Source organism: Triturus cristatus, chromosome 9 (assembly GCF_964204655.1).
Source record: "Triturus cristatus chromosome 9, aTriCri1.1, whole genome shotgun sequence".
NCBI lineage: Eukaryota > Metazoa > Chordata > Amphibia > Caudata > Salamandridae > Triturus > Triturus cristatus.
The window spans coordinates 353,873,958-353,889,079 of record NC_140592.1 but is presented as its reverse complement, the minus strand read 5'-3'; the positions used below and the strand labels follow the sequence as shown (position 1 = coordinate 353,889,079).

Genomic DNA, 15,122 nt, shown 5'->3' with positions numbered 1-15,122 from the left:
TCATTTTGCAACTCATGTATATGAAAACTAAAAAGAAAAGGGGCCAGAACACAGCCTTGGCTGACCCCTTTTTTGATCTTGATAAAAGGGGTCCATCCCCGTGTGGCCCAAACCTAATCTTAGCTTCCACATCAGAATAAAGTTGAGAGAGGAGAAGAACAATTTGTGGATTAGCCCCCTTAGGCAATAGCATTGACCACAGCTTCGCTCTCAGAACGTTATCAAATGCGGCAATTAAGTCCATGAACGCCAGAAAGAAAAAATCTTTCCTGGAGGTAATGTACTTTCTTACAACTAGATGTAGATTTAGGCACTGATCTACAGTACCTAATGCATGTCTTTACCCATATTGAACAGATGACAAATCTGATGTTCACTTGCCCAAGTCTCTAGATGGTCCAAAAGGATCCTACTTAATAACTTTGCGGTCAAATCTAGCAAAGATATTGGGCAATAACAACTACTGTCACTCCTATCTACCTTTTTAAAGATGGGGACAATTGTTGCCTGTGGCCACGATTTAAGGGGGGATTCTCAATTGCACTCAATTGAATTCATGAACCTACACATGTCGCAGGACACACCCTGGACACCATTTCTCGAACATAAATTTATCAGTAGAACCTCCGTTGGCACTAGCTTGGACCGATCACTTGGCACTGAAATTCTCCTTTAGCAGACCAGTAATAGAAGCCAGCTCCAAGGTAGAGATAATCTTCGTAGAGCTTGGAGGAAAATCACTCCTGCAGCATTTAGTCGGGCATTTAGAACCTCCTAATTCGAAAGATGAGAGGCAAGTGAGAGAGCCTTAGAGAGATGGGAGGCCTCTATTAGGGACACCTTAAATAGCATTGCTCCCCTGAAAAGATTGAGCTCTCAAGAAAGGGCTGTTTCAGCCCCCTGGTACTCAGAATGCCTTAAAAAGGAAAAGGCCCTGTGTAGAGGTAGAGAAAGAAAATGGAGGAAAACTAAGCGACCGGAGGATAAGCAGGCTTATAAACTGTTACATAAAGCCTTTTTAAAAAGCTGTAATGCAGCAAGAAGAGACCAGTTAGGCACGTGAATACGGGAGGCAAAAAACTCCTTTAAGGAGCTCTTTAAGATTCTCAAGTTCACAAACCCTAACGTAAACATTCCCTCTATTCCCCCTACGCAAAAGCATTGTGATGTCTTAGCAAATTATTTCAAGGAGAAGATTGATAAAATGTATAGCTCCCTGGCGGTAGGAGAGGTGTCGAAGGGGATGGTCTCGCCCCAGAGGGATACATCACTACCTAGGTTATAACGATCACTACAGAGCAAGTGGAATCTGTACTTGCGCGGACGAAATCTGGCTCGCCAACAGATCCGGCTGTGTCGTTTATTATGTCAGAACTAGCACCGATCTTATTCTCCTCGCTCTCGGAGGTTTGTAACATTTCTATGGCCACGGCCTCATTTCCTAGGAAATGGAAGAAGGCACACATAAAACCTCTGCTGAGGAAGGCGCTGACAGACCCGGCAGACATGCAAAACTATAGGCCAATCTCCCTCCTTCCATGCTGTTCTAAGGTCATGGAGATTGATCAATCAACAACTAACGGGTTATCTGAAGCAGTATAGTTTATTGGACTCCTCCCAATCGGGCTTCCGGGCAGGGCATAGTACTGAAGCTGCCTTGGCGGAAGTCACAGATACTATTAGGATGTCATTGGATAGAGGTATCCCTACTATGTTAGTGCTCCTGGACCTGTCGGCGACCTTCGACACCATCTCTCACAGTATCCTGTTGGCTAGGCTGCGAGAGATTGGTGTCGGAGGTATGGCCTGGGCCTGGCTACAAAGCTGTTTGAACAACAGAACACAATGTGTCCAATTAGACACATTTGTATCTCAGACCACTGTATTGGACAAGGGGCTCCCTTAGGGATCCATTTTAAACCCTACCTTGTTCAATATCTATGTGGCTCCGCTGGCTGCCATTATTAGATCTTGCGGTTTTGAGACAATCTCATATGTGGATGACACTCAGGTGATAATCCCCATCGAGACGGATCCCGCGGCAACCAGAGCAAAGTTTAAGTCCTGCATATTGAAAAGAGCCAGGTGGATGAGCAAGAATCTCCTTCAACTAAACTCCAATAAAACGGAGATTCTCCTGTTTGGGAAGGCTGTGAAGTTATGGTCAGCGGACTGGTGGCCTGTGGAACTTGGGGAGGCACCTAGTCCAATAAAGCAGGCCAGGAACCTGGGAATCATGATCGATAATAAGCTTTCTATGGAGGAGCATGTGAAATCGGTCTCGGGCACATGCTTTGGAATAATGTGGATGTTGAGGAAGATTTTTCCGTGGATCCCCCTGGAGGCCAGAAATACTTTAATACAGGTACTACTAGTTGGTGGACTAGATTACGGTAATTTACTACTTGTAGGAAATAGGGGGGATCTTGCATCAAGGCTACAAGTTGTGCAAAACACAGCAGCGCGGCTGGCCCTCAACAAACCAGTTCGCACCCCGTCATTACCTCCATTGCAACTACTGCACTGGCTGCCTATTAGGAAGAGAGCAGTGTTTAAGCTCTTGACGATAGTGTTTAAAGCACTGCAGGGGACTGACCCAGCGTACTTAAGGAAGAAGTTAATCCTTTATGTCCCTGTACGCCAACTCAGATTGAGCAATCGGAAGTTACTCTGTCCCTGTAAAATTAGTAAAATCAAAATGGGTGGGCGTACATTCTCTCATCTTGCCTCCTTCCATTGGAACAGACTACCGGATGAGATACAAGCCTGCTCTACCCTGGTGCAGTTTAAGAAGCAGCTAAAAACATGGTTGTTCTAATTACTATATTGTCATAAGCCCGGTACTGTGCAGCCAAGGACGACGAGAGATCCCTTTGGGGATGATTTGTTGCGCATTACAAATCTTAATAATAATCATAATATTATGCATGTTCAGAAGGATTGGAGCTCATAGTGCCAGGGCCAGACTGGCTGTAGTGGGCACCGGGCAATTCCCCGGTGGGCCGCACGGGTGGGGGCTGGTTTTGGGCCCTGGGGCCGTTTTTATTACAGGACCGTTTTTGCAGCATAGCTGCAAAATCGTCCCTGTAAGAAAATCGGCCGAAAACCGGCCCTGGCAAAGAGCTCGGTGGCACCCCAACCCCCCGGGGAGGGGTGGTCAGCCGAGCACTTTGCCAGGGCCGGTTTGGGTTCCCAGTCCGGCCCTGCATAGTGCCAAATTATCCTTGAAAAGATCAGCTGGGATTTCATCAGGGCCTGGCGCTTTGTGATTTTGTGATCTTTTCAGTGCTGAAATAACATCCCCCGAGGAAATTATGAGAGCTTCAGGACTAAATAGCGTCCCTTCCTCTAATGGTATGCTTCCTTCACCATGTACGTCCTCATTAGAGTCATACAGTTTATGAAATAAACAACCCAATCATGTTCAGAGATAGTTAACTCAGTCCCAACTCTAGGACTAGATGAAAAGTAGGGAGTGGTTGCTATCTTCCAAAATTGTACAGCATCTTTCCTGGAAAAGGCACTAAACAGCTCCTGTCAAGCTTCCTCTTTAATCTAATTTTCCTGTGCATGAGGGCTGCTTTATACGTTGTCCTACAATTCCTAATAAGTGATGGATTCCTGGGGGTTAGCTTCCAAAGCTTTTAGTAGAACTCCATGTGTTCTTGTACATGGCTTAGCAAACCACCTAGTTTTGTTCTGAGAAATGGGGCGGTTTGGTGTCACTAGTTGAACCTTGGCGCAGATCTCAGAGAAAGACCCCAATATTGCCTCAGGGTCAAAAGTCTTGCTTAGACATGTCTCAAACTGGTTTATGCAACTAGTCAGCAGATGTGCCAAAAACAATGTCCTTCCATTTCCGCAGAACCCCCCTATTCCTAGGATACTTAATAGGGCTGATCAGGATTAGCGGGTTGTGATCACTTAAGGCACAGCTCTGGATATGAAAATTGCACACCCTAGGTGACCATATTTGAGATAATTTAATACAATCATTTAGTGAGCCCTTGCAAATTCGCCGGGGCACACTTGACTCCGTAGCAGAGAGTAAGGTTAAGGATTTCCTTACAGCACCTAATCTCCCCTCCACAGATTCGATCTCCAAATTAATCGCAGACATGGCGGTGGTTAGATATCTAGGGATTGTGCCAGCCCTCCGTCCGTCCTTCTGGCCAGTGATTGTAACATTAGCCTTCCAATTACCCATAATTTAGAAAGTTCAGTGCTCAGGTGTAAAGTCTGTGAGCCAAGAGGGGTGGCCCAGCCCAGCCTCCTCTGGGTGCTGATGGACGCGCCCTTCGTCGGGCTTTGCCCGGGCACGGTCTGGGCGTGCCCGCACACGTCCTCCTCTGCAGTGATCTCTCTGTGTTTGAATAGACCTAGTAGAGGGGGTCAAGGTTCACCACCTGGCTGCCTCTGGCCGGAGAATGTGGTGAAGGCTTCTGGGGTCTATAGTCCCGGGACAGAGTTTTTTTTTTTTGTTTAAATTTGTTTATTTACTTTTTGATTTAATAACAAACATGTGCATACAACAGTGAAGAATACTATCAGATCATGTATGCATTTTAGTTTAAGATACATTTGAACAGTAATACATATCCTAATCTCTATTAATGGCTGGCTTCAGTGTTTGTCAAAGAGTCCCTGGACAGAGTTAATGCAGAAAAAAACAGTTTTTTCAGCAGATCCCATGCTGCGGTAATCCCTCTGCGTTGGAATTTTCCTCATAGAGGGTGTTAAGGTTCACTGCCTGGTTGCCTCCTGGTGGGAGAATGCGAAGTGTCCCTCTCTGTTGAAATAGACCTTGTAGAGAGGTGTCAAGGTTCAGTGCCTGGCTGTCACCTCGTGGGATGATGCAGTGAAGGCTTCTGGGGTGTGTAGTACCTGGGTAGAGTTAACGCAGAAAAACGCCAGGTTTTCAGCACGTCCCACGCTGCAGTGATCCCTCTGCGTTGAAACACCCCTCGTAGAGGCAGGTCAAGGCTCACCGACTGGCTGCCTCCTGGCGGCATAATGCGGTGAAGACTTCTGGGGTCTGTAGTCCCTGGGGTGAGTTAATACAGAAAAACACAGATTTCCAGGCATTGGTAGTCAGATAGATAATGTCCTGCATCACATTCTGTTGCAAAATCTCTGGTGGAATTCATGCATATTCTGCTGGTGCAGGGACTGTGACTTACCAACAGCTGGGATTCCCAAATCAGCAAACTCTGCACGGCAGACATATGGAAAACTGAACCTACTTTCAGTAAGCATTTCTCTTAGAAACTTTGCCCTATAATGATGTACCGTCAGGTCAAGCCAATCTTTGCAGCATCTTCGATTAAAACATCATGGGCCATATGTAGGTAACATACTATTTACCGATTCATAAATACCGAATTTTACCGATTCGGTATTTATGAATCGGTAAATAGTATGTAGGTAAACAATCGGTAATTATTACCGATTCGGTAAATATCGGTATTTATGAATCGGTATTTACCGAATCGGTAATAATGCATCCCTTCCCATTCATTCCTATGGGCCTGGAGGCCCATAGGAATGAATGGGAAGCCATTAGCTATTACCGATTCGGTAAATACCGAATCGGTAATAGGGGAAGCATAATCATGGGTGGTAGGGTGTCACATTGACACCCTGTTGCACCCCTGATTCGTGCATGTGTGCACATGTGGCGCACATACATGCCCTAAGGGCATGTATGTCTGCCACATGGCACTTTTAAAGCAGCCAAATTTAGCTTTTTGAAAGGTATTCGTTATTTAACATCAACCTGTAGTTGGTGTTAAATACCGAATCCTTACTACTGAAATTCACTCACTTGAGTGCTCACTACATATGATTTAAGGATTCGGTAATTTACCGAATCTGTATTTTACCAATTCGGTATTTTACCGACCCCTTACCGATTTGGTAAATTACCGAATCCTTAAATCATGCCTCCTACATCTCAAATGCCTAAATACCGGTCGATAACGGGATATTTACCGAATTTCGGCCGTTACCGACCGGTATTTAGCTACCTACATGAGGGCCCATTCAGTTCTCTCTTAATAGATCTGACTCCTTGGTATTCCGTGCACTCTAATGGAAGGTAGGGAATAGGAGGAGCTACGCATCAAAAATACTATGTTCATCATCTCCAAGCATATATCAGTGTCTTTTTTTTGTATTTCAATTCATTCTTTATTGACATAGTTTTTTTGTATCAACCAACAATACAACAGAAATTACACCGACAGTCAGTTCTTCAAAGTAACAATCCAAGAATTGCGGTAACAGTAAAAGAAAAAAAGGGAGAGAAGGGGTTGCCATCTGTGGGACAGCAAATCAGATTTGTCCAGGTATCAACAGCAAAGAAGCTGCTGCTTCATCTGAAGCATGTATGGTTTTATAAAACTCCTGAAGCATATCCATTGGACTGGTTAAATGTCGTTCTTGCTCATTTCGTGGCATCAGGAATTATCCTGCCAGAGACGATCTGCTTCAGTTGGGCCAACAGCCAACCAGTCTTCTCCCCGTGTTCATAGTGGTGCTGTTCTAAACGGAATAGTGTTGACTTGACCTGGGAGGTATATAACTCATTTAGGGCCTGCTTGGCCTTAATGAGGTCCCTATGGTGGTTCAGGTTGGACAGGCATTTTATTCCAGAGTAAGTTGCCACACCATACTGTCCAGACTATGTTTCTCTGAGTCCAGGCATCTCTTGTGGGTTGCTGAGACCCTAATCATATCACCTCGAAGACACACCTTTCTAGCCACCCATTGCATGTGTGTGGAGGATACGGTCTGATTATTTTCCTCCAGTTAGTGTTGGAAGTATGAGCACAATCTTGTCTTATCTTCTGTTTTTTTTATCTTATTGATTTGTGGTGCTATTTTTCATGATGGAGACCAGTAAATGGCAAATCAGTGAGGCTGTACAAAGGAAATAGTCAATCCGCTAATTAGTGCAGAGAGCAGATGATGTAAAGATCTTGGGCCTCATTTACAACAAAATGCAGCAGCATGGCGCCGCAAGCCATTTTGCTGCACCGAGCTGCGTCATTTTAAATGCACAGGGATGCGTCATATTTACAACAATATGATGCATGCCTGTGCTTTCCCCTGCACTGGCAAGCGTTTGGCTGCCATGTGCCAGTACAAGCACCCTTGCGCCACGGTGCAAGGGTGCCTGCTTTTTAGGGATGATTGTTTTTGTGCAGGAAGGGACACCTTACTGTCCAATGAGCCCATTAAGAGTGATGACCATTATATCCAGTGCCAGAAGCTATTGCAAATGTCTCTATGATGGAGCCATGATCGTAAATCCAATAAGTTTCTTCCTTTTAACATTGGTGCGTATGAAAAGTCTACCACATGTAAGTCTTGTGGCCCTCATACATATACAGTCCATGTTGTTTCACTGAATTGATGACTTGGCAGGCCTTCTGATTGTGTAAGAAGCATGTGAGGATAGCGCAAAGCCTGTTGGAGTTCGCGGAGGAATGCGTTTTCATCTTGTGTGCCCCCTGAAGTTTGAAAAGTTGGTTACAGGATTGGTTCAAGAGATTGAAGAGAATCTGGCAGAGAAAAACTGAGACACCATCTCCCTCTTATTTTCCGTAAAGTCCAGTACTACGATGTTGTCCCTATGGCCCTTATTCTCCAACTCGATCAGTTTTTTTTTCATGTGCCGTATGTCCAGGTCCCCATCCTGCAGACCATCTATTCGGGTTTCCACCTCCTAGAGTCTGGAATCAGTGGCAATCATCCACTTGTTTAAAGTGGCAATGTATACCCATTTTGGCGGTTGTATTATCCCTAGGGCATTGCCTAAAGCTATAGAGGATTTTGTGCAAGCCAATTCATGCATCAGGGTGTTCAGTGTGGCAGTTGGGTAGAATCCAACATGTCCGGTAACTGAGAAACTGTAGATTTAGAATTACCTACTTCTTTAAAAAAAAGTTGTTGCTGGGTCGTTTTGGATTTTGACATTGGATAAAGTGATGAGTAGAGGCCAGAATAGACGACTATGGGACCCCTGTGGGTAATACCTCCATTGTGTACTTCTTCCATTCACCAGTGTTGTTGGGTAAGCACTCCGACAATCCAAGGGTGATGCGTGTGAATGGGTGAAAGTCTGGTTTTAAATTGCAAAAGAGAGGGTGCCGATGCCCAAAACTCTGCTCAGAATGCCGCTGCCAGTTCAATTAAATGTTAGCGCACTGAATATCAAGGCTGGTGGTCTTAAATCTACTGTGTACCCCTTTAATCCACTTCCAGACACTCCCTGTTCATTTATCTCACACTTGCAGTTTCCTGCTTTCTCCCTTTGTGACTGCTCTGTCTTTCTGACCAGTATGTTTTTCCTTCCCTTGCACTCCGAAAATATCTGTTGCCAAAAATAAGTGCCGGTCCACAAAAATAATTGCTGGTGCACCACCCACCGGCTCAAATAGAGCACTAGGATAAGTTGTCCCAGGTTAAGGGTATGCCCCCTCACCAGGTGCGGCAGTTGGGCCAATGCCAATATTCCAGCTGTGGAACCTGACATGCGCGGTTCACAGAGCAAACATGCGTTAGGGCACAATCAAAAAGACAGATGGCACTGCCTAAGTAGACTGCAGGTCTGCTGTGGCGAGGGAACCTCCAGTGTTTACAGAAAAACTGTAGACATTGCCCTGGTCAGAAAGAGTGTCTCCACCATGAAAGAGGATTCTTTGGGTAATCGCATGTGGGACGTATCCATCCCCTGACCTCAAGTCATAGGGTACATAAGAGAAGGCACTGAGACAGCCAGAAAGAGCAGTGTTCATTGCTGCAGGGTCACTAGTGAACGAGTATGGAAGGAGAAAAGTAAGGATTGTGGGCCAATGGGGTTGTACACCAGTCTGTCTCACCTCTGAAAATTCATGTCTCCCTTCGCCGGGAGAGATGGACACTGCTTGGGTAGCAGTAACATCTAAGTAATAAAATATGGTGGTAGACAGAGCCCAACTCCTCCAAACCGCGTCAGGGTATACAGTGACAAGGCCGCGAGAGGTCTTGCCAATGCTGGGTGTGGCTCTATCTCCAGCAGCAAGAACTGGCAATTGAGGCCCGGCTCCAAATGCATCTGCAAGCCACGCCCACCAACAATGGTTGCCGGCAGAGAAAAATTGCCTAACGTCTCAGAACCATTCCGGTTGGTGAGGCGATTGGTGTCTGCAGTATCAAAAACATGTCACCACGGTCCTATCTGTTATTCTGTGGTGGCGACACAGTGGGAGGACAGCTTAGGCCTGGTTAGGGCCATTCAGGCCCACAGGCTCCATCTATGAGAAGCCATGCTAGCTGAGACAAGGCTCTGCCCCTATATGTCAATGCCTCAATACAAGTAAAACTATTCAAACTGAGTTTCAAACAAAGTAAAGCAATAGAGGGACCTGGGAAACTGTGCAGAGGAAGGTTTGGGCAAGTTCTCCAATTTTGTTCAAATGTGATAACATCTGTAATCCTCCTACTTGATTATACAAGTTTTCAAGAGATAGTAATCGGCGAAGGCCTTACGGCTGAGAACGGCTGACTTTTCCATTCTTATTGCTAATGTGTTACTTAAGCTGTTAATGCTTTTTTGCATGGACTTTGAAAAGGACATCATTCAAGGCCAACCTGTCAGTATCGGGTACCATCTGATGGTAAGCTACCATGAATAAACATGTCAGGCGTGCTTCAAAATGTATAAATAGATCTTGCAGCATGAGCATGGGGCCTTCAGAATGCAGTCTTGGTAGTCATGCCCCCTCTGACTTCCTTCTTATGACTGCCCTGCAACCAATTGTTTCATTGTAAGACTAGTACTTAGTTCCATATCCGCCATTGGTATTCATTTTTACCACAAATGTGCAAAATATTCCATCCCGCTGGCTGAATTGGCAGAATTTTGGAGACTCCAAAATAATTTGTAACACAGAGTTCCGACTAAATTCCGCCAATCGCCGTGTTGCTGTTTTTTTTCTTACATTTATTACATTTGGGCATGTTTGCAATATCGAAAAAAGCACCCCTGTTCCCTGATTTCCAGACGAAATGAAACTGCTGTATCTGATGCATATTTTGATTCAGCTCAGCTGCTAAATATTTTATTTATGTGGAGATCCAAACAGCATCAAGTAACAACTGTTTGTGTTTTTACCGACAGTCTGATCATGTAAACGTGAGCCCCTTGCGGGCTGAACAGGTTCCTTTTAGATGCTACAAGGTCCAGAGGGAGTGGAACCCTGACACATTTTGGGAACTGTATACTTGTTAAGTTAGTTTTTGATGATACTAGGGATCAGGTGGTTAGAGCATTATCAAGTGCATTGGATGACATCCTTAAGGATTCCAATGTAATCTTCGATTTGTTCATGGCAGGGGACTTTAACACCACTACCTGCCCACTCTCAGATGTCAATGTATGTGGGGTGGTGGACTGTCATGGAGATGGAGTCCCCCATTTTCAACATAACTATTATGGAGATGCCTTAAACAGTCTCCTTGACTCACATAACATGTATATTATGGTTAACGAGAAAAATGAACAGGAGGAGATTTGCCCAACTTTCACAGGCCGGGAAGCGAATTCTGTTATTGATTTTATTTGTATCTCCTCGAGTCTTGAGGCCTGGACTATGGCACCTAAAGTTATAGACATCCAGCTTAGTGACCACAATTGCCTGATAGTAGAGGCCATGCTATGGGAAAACAAAGGGACCCGCATCCCGCGGTGTATTGTTAACAACATTGAGGCTGTGCACCCTAATGGTAGACTCAGATGGAAGGGGGATAAGGCTAAAATCATGTCTGATTCAATCATTACTAGTTGCCTGGCAGGTATTACAGGGATCTTAGAAGACAATCAAGGTACCACTGGCTCTATTGAGTATTTTATTGGTATTAATGCGGTCATTGACTCTAAGCTTACTAGTACACTCAAGTACAAGGAGGAACGCCTGCGGAACTCCAACAGGAGGCATGGGACAACTTGACCATGGCTGCTGAATTGAATAATTGTACCCTGTTCTGGAAAACAGTTAATTCCCCATTCCTTAAAGATGATAAAATCCCTGAATTAACTTCCAACGTTATGAAGGAAGAGTGGGTTTCTCATTTTTCTAAAATCTTTGATTCGGACAGTGCATCCAGGGATATAGGGGATAGGTGGCCGCATACGCCACTGAATATCACAGTCCAAGAGGTTTTAGATAGCATAAGGGTCAGTAAAGGAGGAAAAGCACAGGGTCCAGACGGGGTACCAATCGATGTTTATAAATTGGTCCCTGAAGTATGGGGGCCTTTGTTAACTAATATTTTCAACGCAGCAGTCCGTAATGAGGTGCCCCCTACCTGGGAAGAATCCATCCTAATCCCAATATTTAAGAAAGGAAATCGAGGGGACGTTAAGAACTATCGTCCAATCTCCTTGTTGGATTCTTCCGTAAAAGTAATGAGTAGAGTGCTTCTAGTAAGGCTGGAAGAATGGGCGGAGGATAATGGCATTCTAGCAGAGAGCCAGTTTGGGTTCAGGAAGGGTCGTGGTACGATTGAGCAGTGTCTAAATTTAGACCTGCTCATCGGTAAATATACCTTGGCAAAGACCGGCACTATTTATCTCTGCTTTGCGGATTTGAGTAGTGCCTTTGTCCTGGTGGACCATGGCATTCTCTGGGCAAAGCTAATTGAAATTGGGGCACCCGAGGGCTTTGTGTTCTTTCTAGCACGTCTTTATGCCAAACTACGTGCTTGTGTCCGTTACGGTTCCAACGGGGAATGTACAACTAAGTTTGAGATCGGGTGTGGAATTAGACAGGGATGTGTGTTGGCCCCACTGCTTTTTACCCTTTTCATCAATGAGATTGATTCTTTTCTCAAATCTCTGGCAGTGGATGCTCCCAAAATTAACGAGGACAACGTCCCTGTGTTACTGTACGCGGATGACGCGGTCCTAATTTCACGCACCCCAAACGGCCTTCAACGGCTGATGGACGGCTTTTCGCAATTCATTAAAAGCAGAAAGTTAGTGTTATAAATCTAAAACCTATGTTATGGAATGCGGGCGAAGGAACAGAAAGAAACAGTTCTCATTTTTTATAGAGGGACAGAAGGTCCAGGCTGTTGACAATTTTTCGTACTTGGGGGTCACTTTTTCAAATAAAAACATTTGGGCCAATGAACATAAGAATGTCCGGGCTAAGATAGCGAGGAGTGCTCATGGAATTTTCACAATGGCTACGAAACTGGGAGACAGGCGGGTCCATGACATGCTTAAAATTTTTCAGTCCCGTTGTGTCTCGATTGCCTTGTACGGAGCGGGCATTTGGGGCTATGCCCCGCCAGGGTCTCTTCAGGTTGAGGAGAATGTATTCTTGAAGAGACTTTTGTGCCTGCCAAGCTCTGTTTCTAATACTTTAGTGCACAATGAACTGGGTATTCACCATCTTGCCGACTTGATTCTCCTTAGGCCACTGATGCTATGGCGTTCCATTTGGACAAAAGTAGAGACCTCATTGTGCAGAGCCATTATTTCTGATTGCCTCTCTTTGGACCATCATTTAAAGATCCCATGGTTAAAGTATATTGTGGATAATTTTCGTGAGATCTTTAACATTAACATCATTGCGGATCGATGAGGGGCTACTGAGCTGTCTAAAATCGAACTTAAGCCCTGTTTTTTACAACAGCTTTCCACCAGGAGGCATCAAAATAGCTCTGAACTCTCATCCTGTGTTCTTTATTATGATTTAAATGAATTTGTGGGTTTCCAACCGTATTTGTCACAAGTGACCTGGAAGACACATCGGTTTGTGTTGGCTAGACTTAGAACCGGAGTAGTCCACAACCTTGTTGCTTTCCCCTCTCAGCATTTACATCCCGCTGGCCCTTGTCCGTGTGACAATACAACCTCCCAAAGCACTGTGCACTTTCTTTTGCTCTGTCAGCTGTACAAATACCAGCGGATTGCTTATTTGAAACCCCTGTTTACTAAATTTGGAGTCAGGACAATACGAGACTGCATGAGCTTGCTTTTTAACTTACATCACCCTGACGTTTGTTTTTATACGGCTACTTTTCTACTTAAATCAATTAATGCAAGGAAAAGTATGCTTTTTTAACCTTTTTAAACTGTTGTATCGCCTATTTTTGAGTGTTGTTTTATACGGTTGTCTTTTTAAATGCTGTGCTTTTATGGACTTGTTTTTTTTGTTCCGAATAAAGCCTTATGAAATGAAATGAAGTTAGTTGTCTTACATGGATTTTACTTATGTCTCATCCTTAAGTTTTTTATGTACTTTGAAGGTTGTTTATTGTGTACAAACATTTTCTCACATATTTATGATCTAACCACAGCAAAGGACAAAGGAGAGAAGAAACTATTTGGCTTTGCCTTCACACCACTGATGAGAGATGATGGCACAACTTTATCGGATGATGTCCATGAGCTCTACGTCTACAAGGTATTTTGGATACTCTGCACATGACCATTTATCAATTCTTCAGTACCTTCATCCAACACACTTCTTGAGAACACAATTTCAGTGTTGTTCATTTTACCAGAACGTTTCTTCCCAAACTTGTGTGTACACAATATAGGAACTCTGTTCCCACAGTCATATAAAAGCTGTATATTACAATACTCTTCAATAACCTTCATCAACAAGACATAGGGCTTGATTTAGAGTTTGGTGGAAGGGCCGCACAGTCATAAACGTGATGGCTATCTCGAAAAGAGCCATAGGATATAATGCACTTGGATTAAGGTGAACAAGATATGTCACGTTTGTGACGGAGTAACCCATCTGCCAAACTCTAAAACAGGCCCGCTGTATTTTATTTTAATACCTGGACCACTGAGTGCTTTCTTGCTTCCAAGGCAATGAGGCCAGTGCCTTTATTTATGGGCTTACATCATGTGAACCATTTCTGACTGATCTAGCACGGTCATTGAGGGAGGAAGAACACATTTCTTCTGTGTTCCCTCATTTCCTCCTTGAACATCTTGATGAACATGGTCAGGTTTTTCAGGATTTTATTTACATTCGGCTTGCTGGCCATTTGACTCAAAGGAGGAAAAAAAGAGCAAGGAGGAGGGCAGAAAAGGAAAAGGGAATGAACAATAAAACATTGAAATAACAGGCAGAATAGTGGCTTCAGCGTTCAGATGTTTCTGACCAAGCGCGAGGCAAATAAGATGGCTGTCCTCTTAAATTTCCCTGATGCTTGCAGCCAATTATTTTCATTTCGGTTCAGATAAAAATCAGCCCATTAGAGGAATTTTATCTATTTTTAGAATCATTTCAATGTTCTTCTACCACTGGTAAACCACGATTGTGATATTGGCAGACATAAACCGTCAATAAAACTATACTTTCCTGCTTCCTTTTCTCTATATTCTCAGTGTGATGAGAACAGCACTTTCAACAACCATGCACTTTACCTGGGCCTGCCCTGCTGCAAGGAGGACTTCAACGGTTGCCCCAACATCCCATCCAGCCTAATTTTTCAGCGCAGTACCAAAGAATCCTTTTGTATCTCCACGCAGCTCTCCTCTACCAAGCTCACACAGAATGGTATGACAACTGATTCTCAATAGAGCCTCAATATGATGAATACCTTACAAATGCAATTTTCTAAGCGACCTGCAATAAGAAGATGTATGTTTTTCCACATCTTTCCTCCTTTTTTGTTTTTCAATTGACGTCCTACCTTTTGATATCTCATAAAGCTCCCTTTTTATATTTTAAACTATTTCCATCCTCTTGCTACTCTGCCTTCTGTCTTCCTTATGTTTTCCTCAGATTTACTCCCTATCATATTTTATATCTACATCTCTTTCCTGTGCTCCTTTATCTATTTTAGCCACCTATCACCTTTAATGCCTATATTGCAATAGCTATATACTTACCTTTACCTATATACTTACTTACGCACGTCCTCTCCTTCTCACAACCTATCCCATCCCACTGGCTTCTATTTCTATATTACTATTATTGCCTTTAATCTTCTGTATGCTCCTTTACTGACCTATTTGCAGGGCCACTGGAATGATGCAATTGTGCGGCAATTTTCGCATAATTATAGATTTGCCGCATTTGCCACACAATCCATTATCTGCTGTA

At 44.0% G+C, this 15,122-nt stretch overlaps 1 protein-coding gene across 3 annotated transcripts in view; it reads left to right on the top strand.

Moving 5' to 3' along the window:
- The window catches only part of DOCK3 (dedicator of cytokinesis 3), a 1,365,978-nt gene that overhangs the window by 1,022,417 nt on the left and 328,439 nt on the right, over positions 1-15,122 (top strand). For all 3 annotated transcript variants that reach the window (XM_085625129.1, XM_085625128.1, XM_085625127.1), the window contains exons 17-18: positions 13,354-13,460; positions 14,402-14,573. In XM_085625129.1, coding sequence (XP_085481255.1) covers positions 13,354-13,460; positions 14,402-14,573 — 279 coding nt within the window. The remainder of the gene's footprint in view (positions 1-13,353; positions 13,461-14,401; positions 14,574-15,122) is intronic.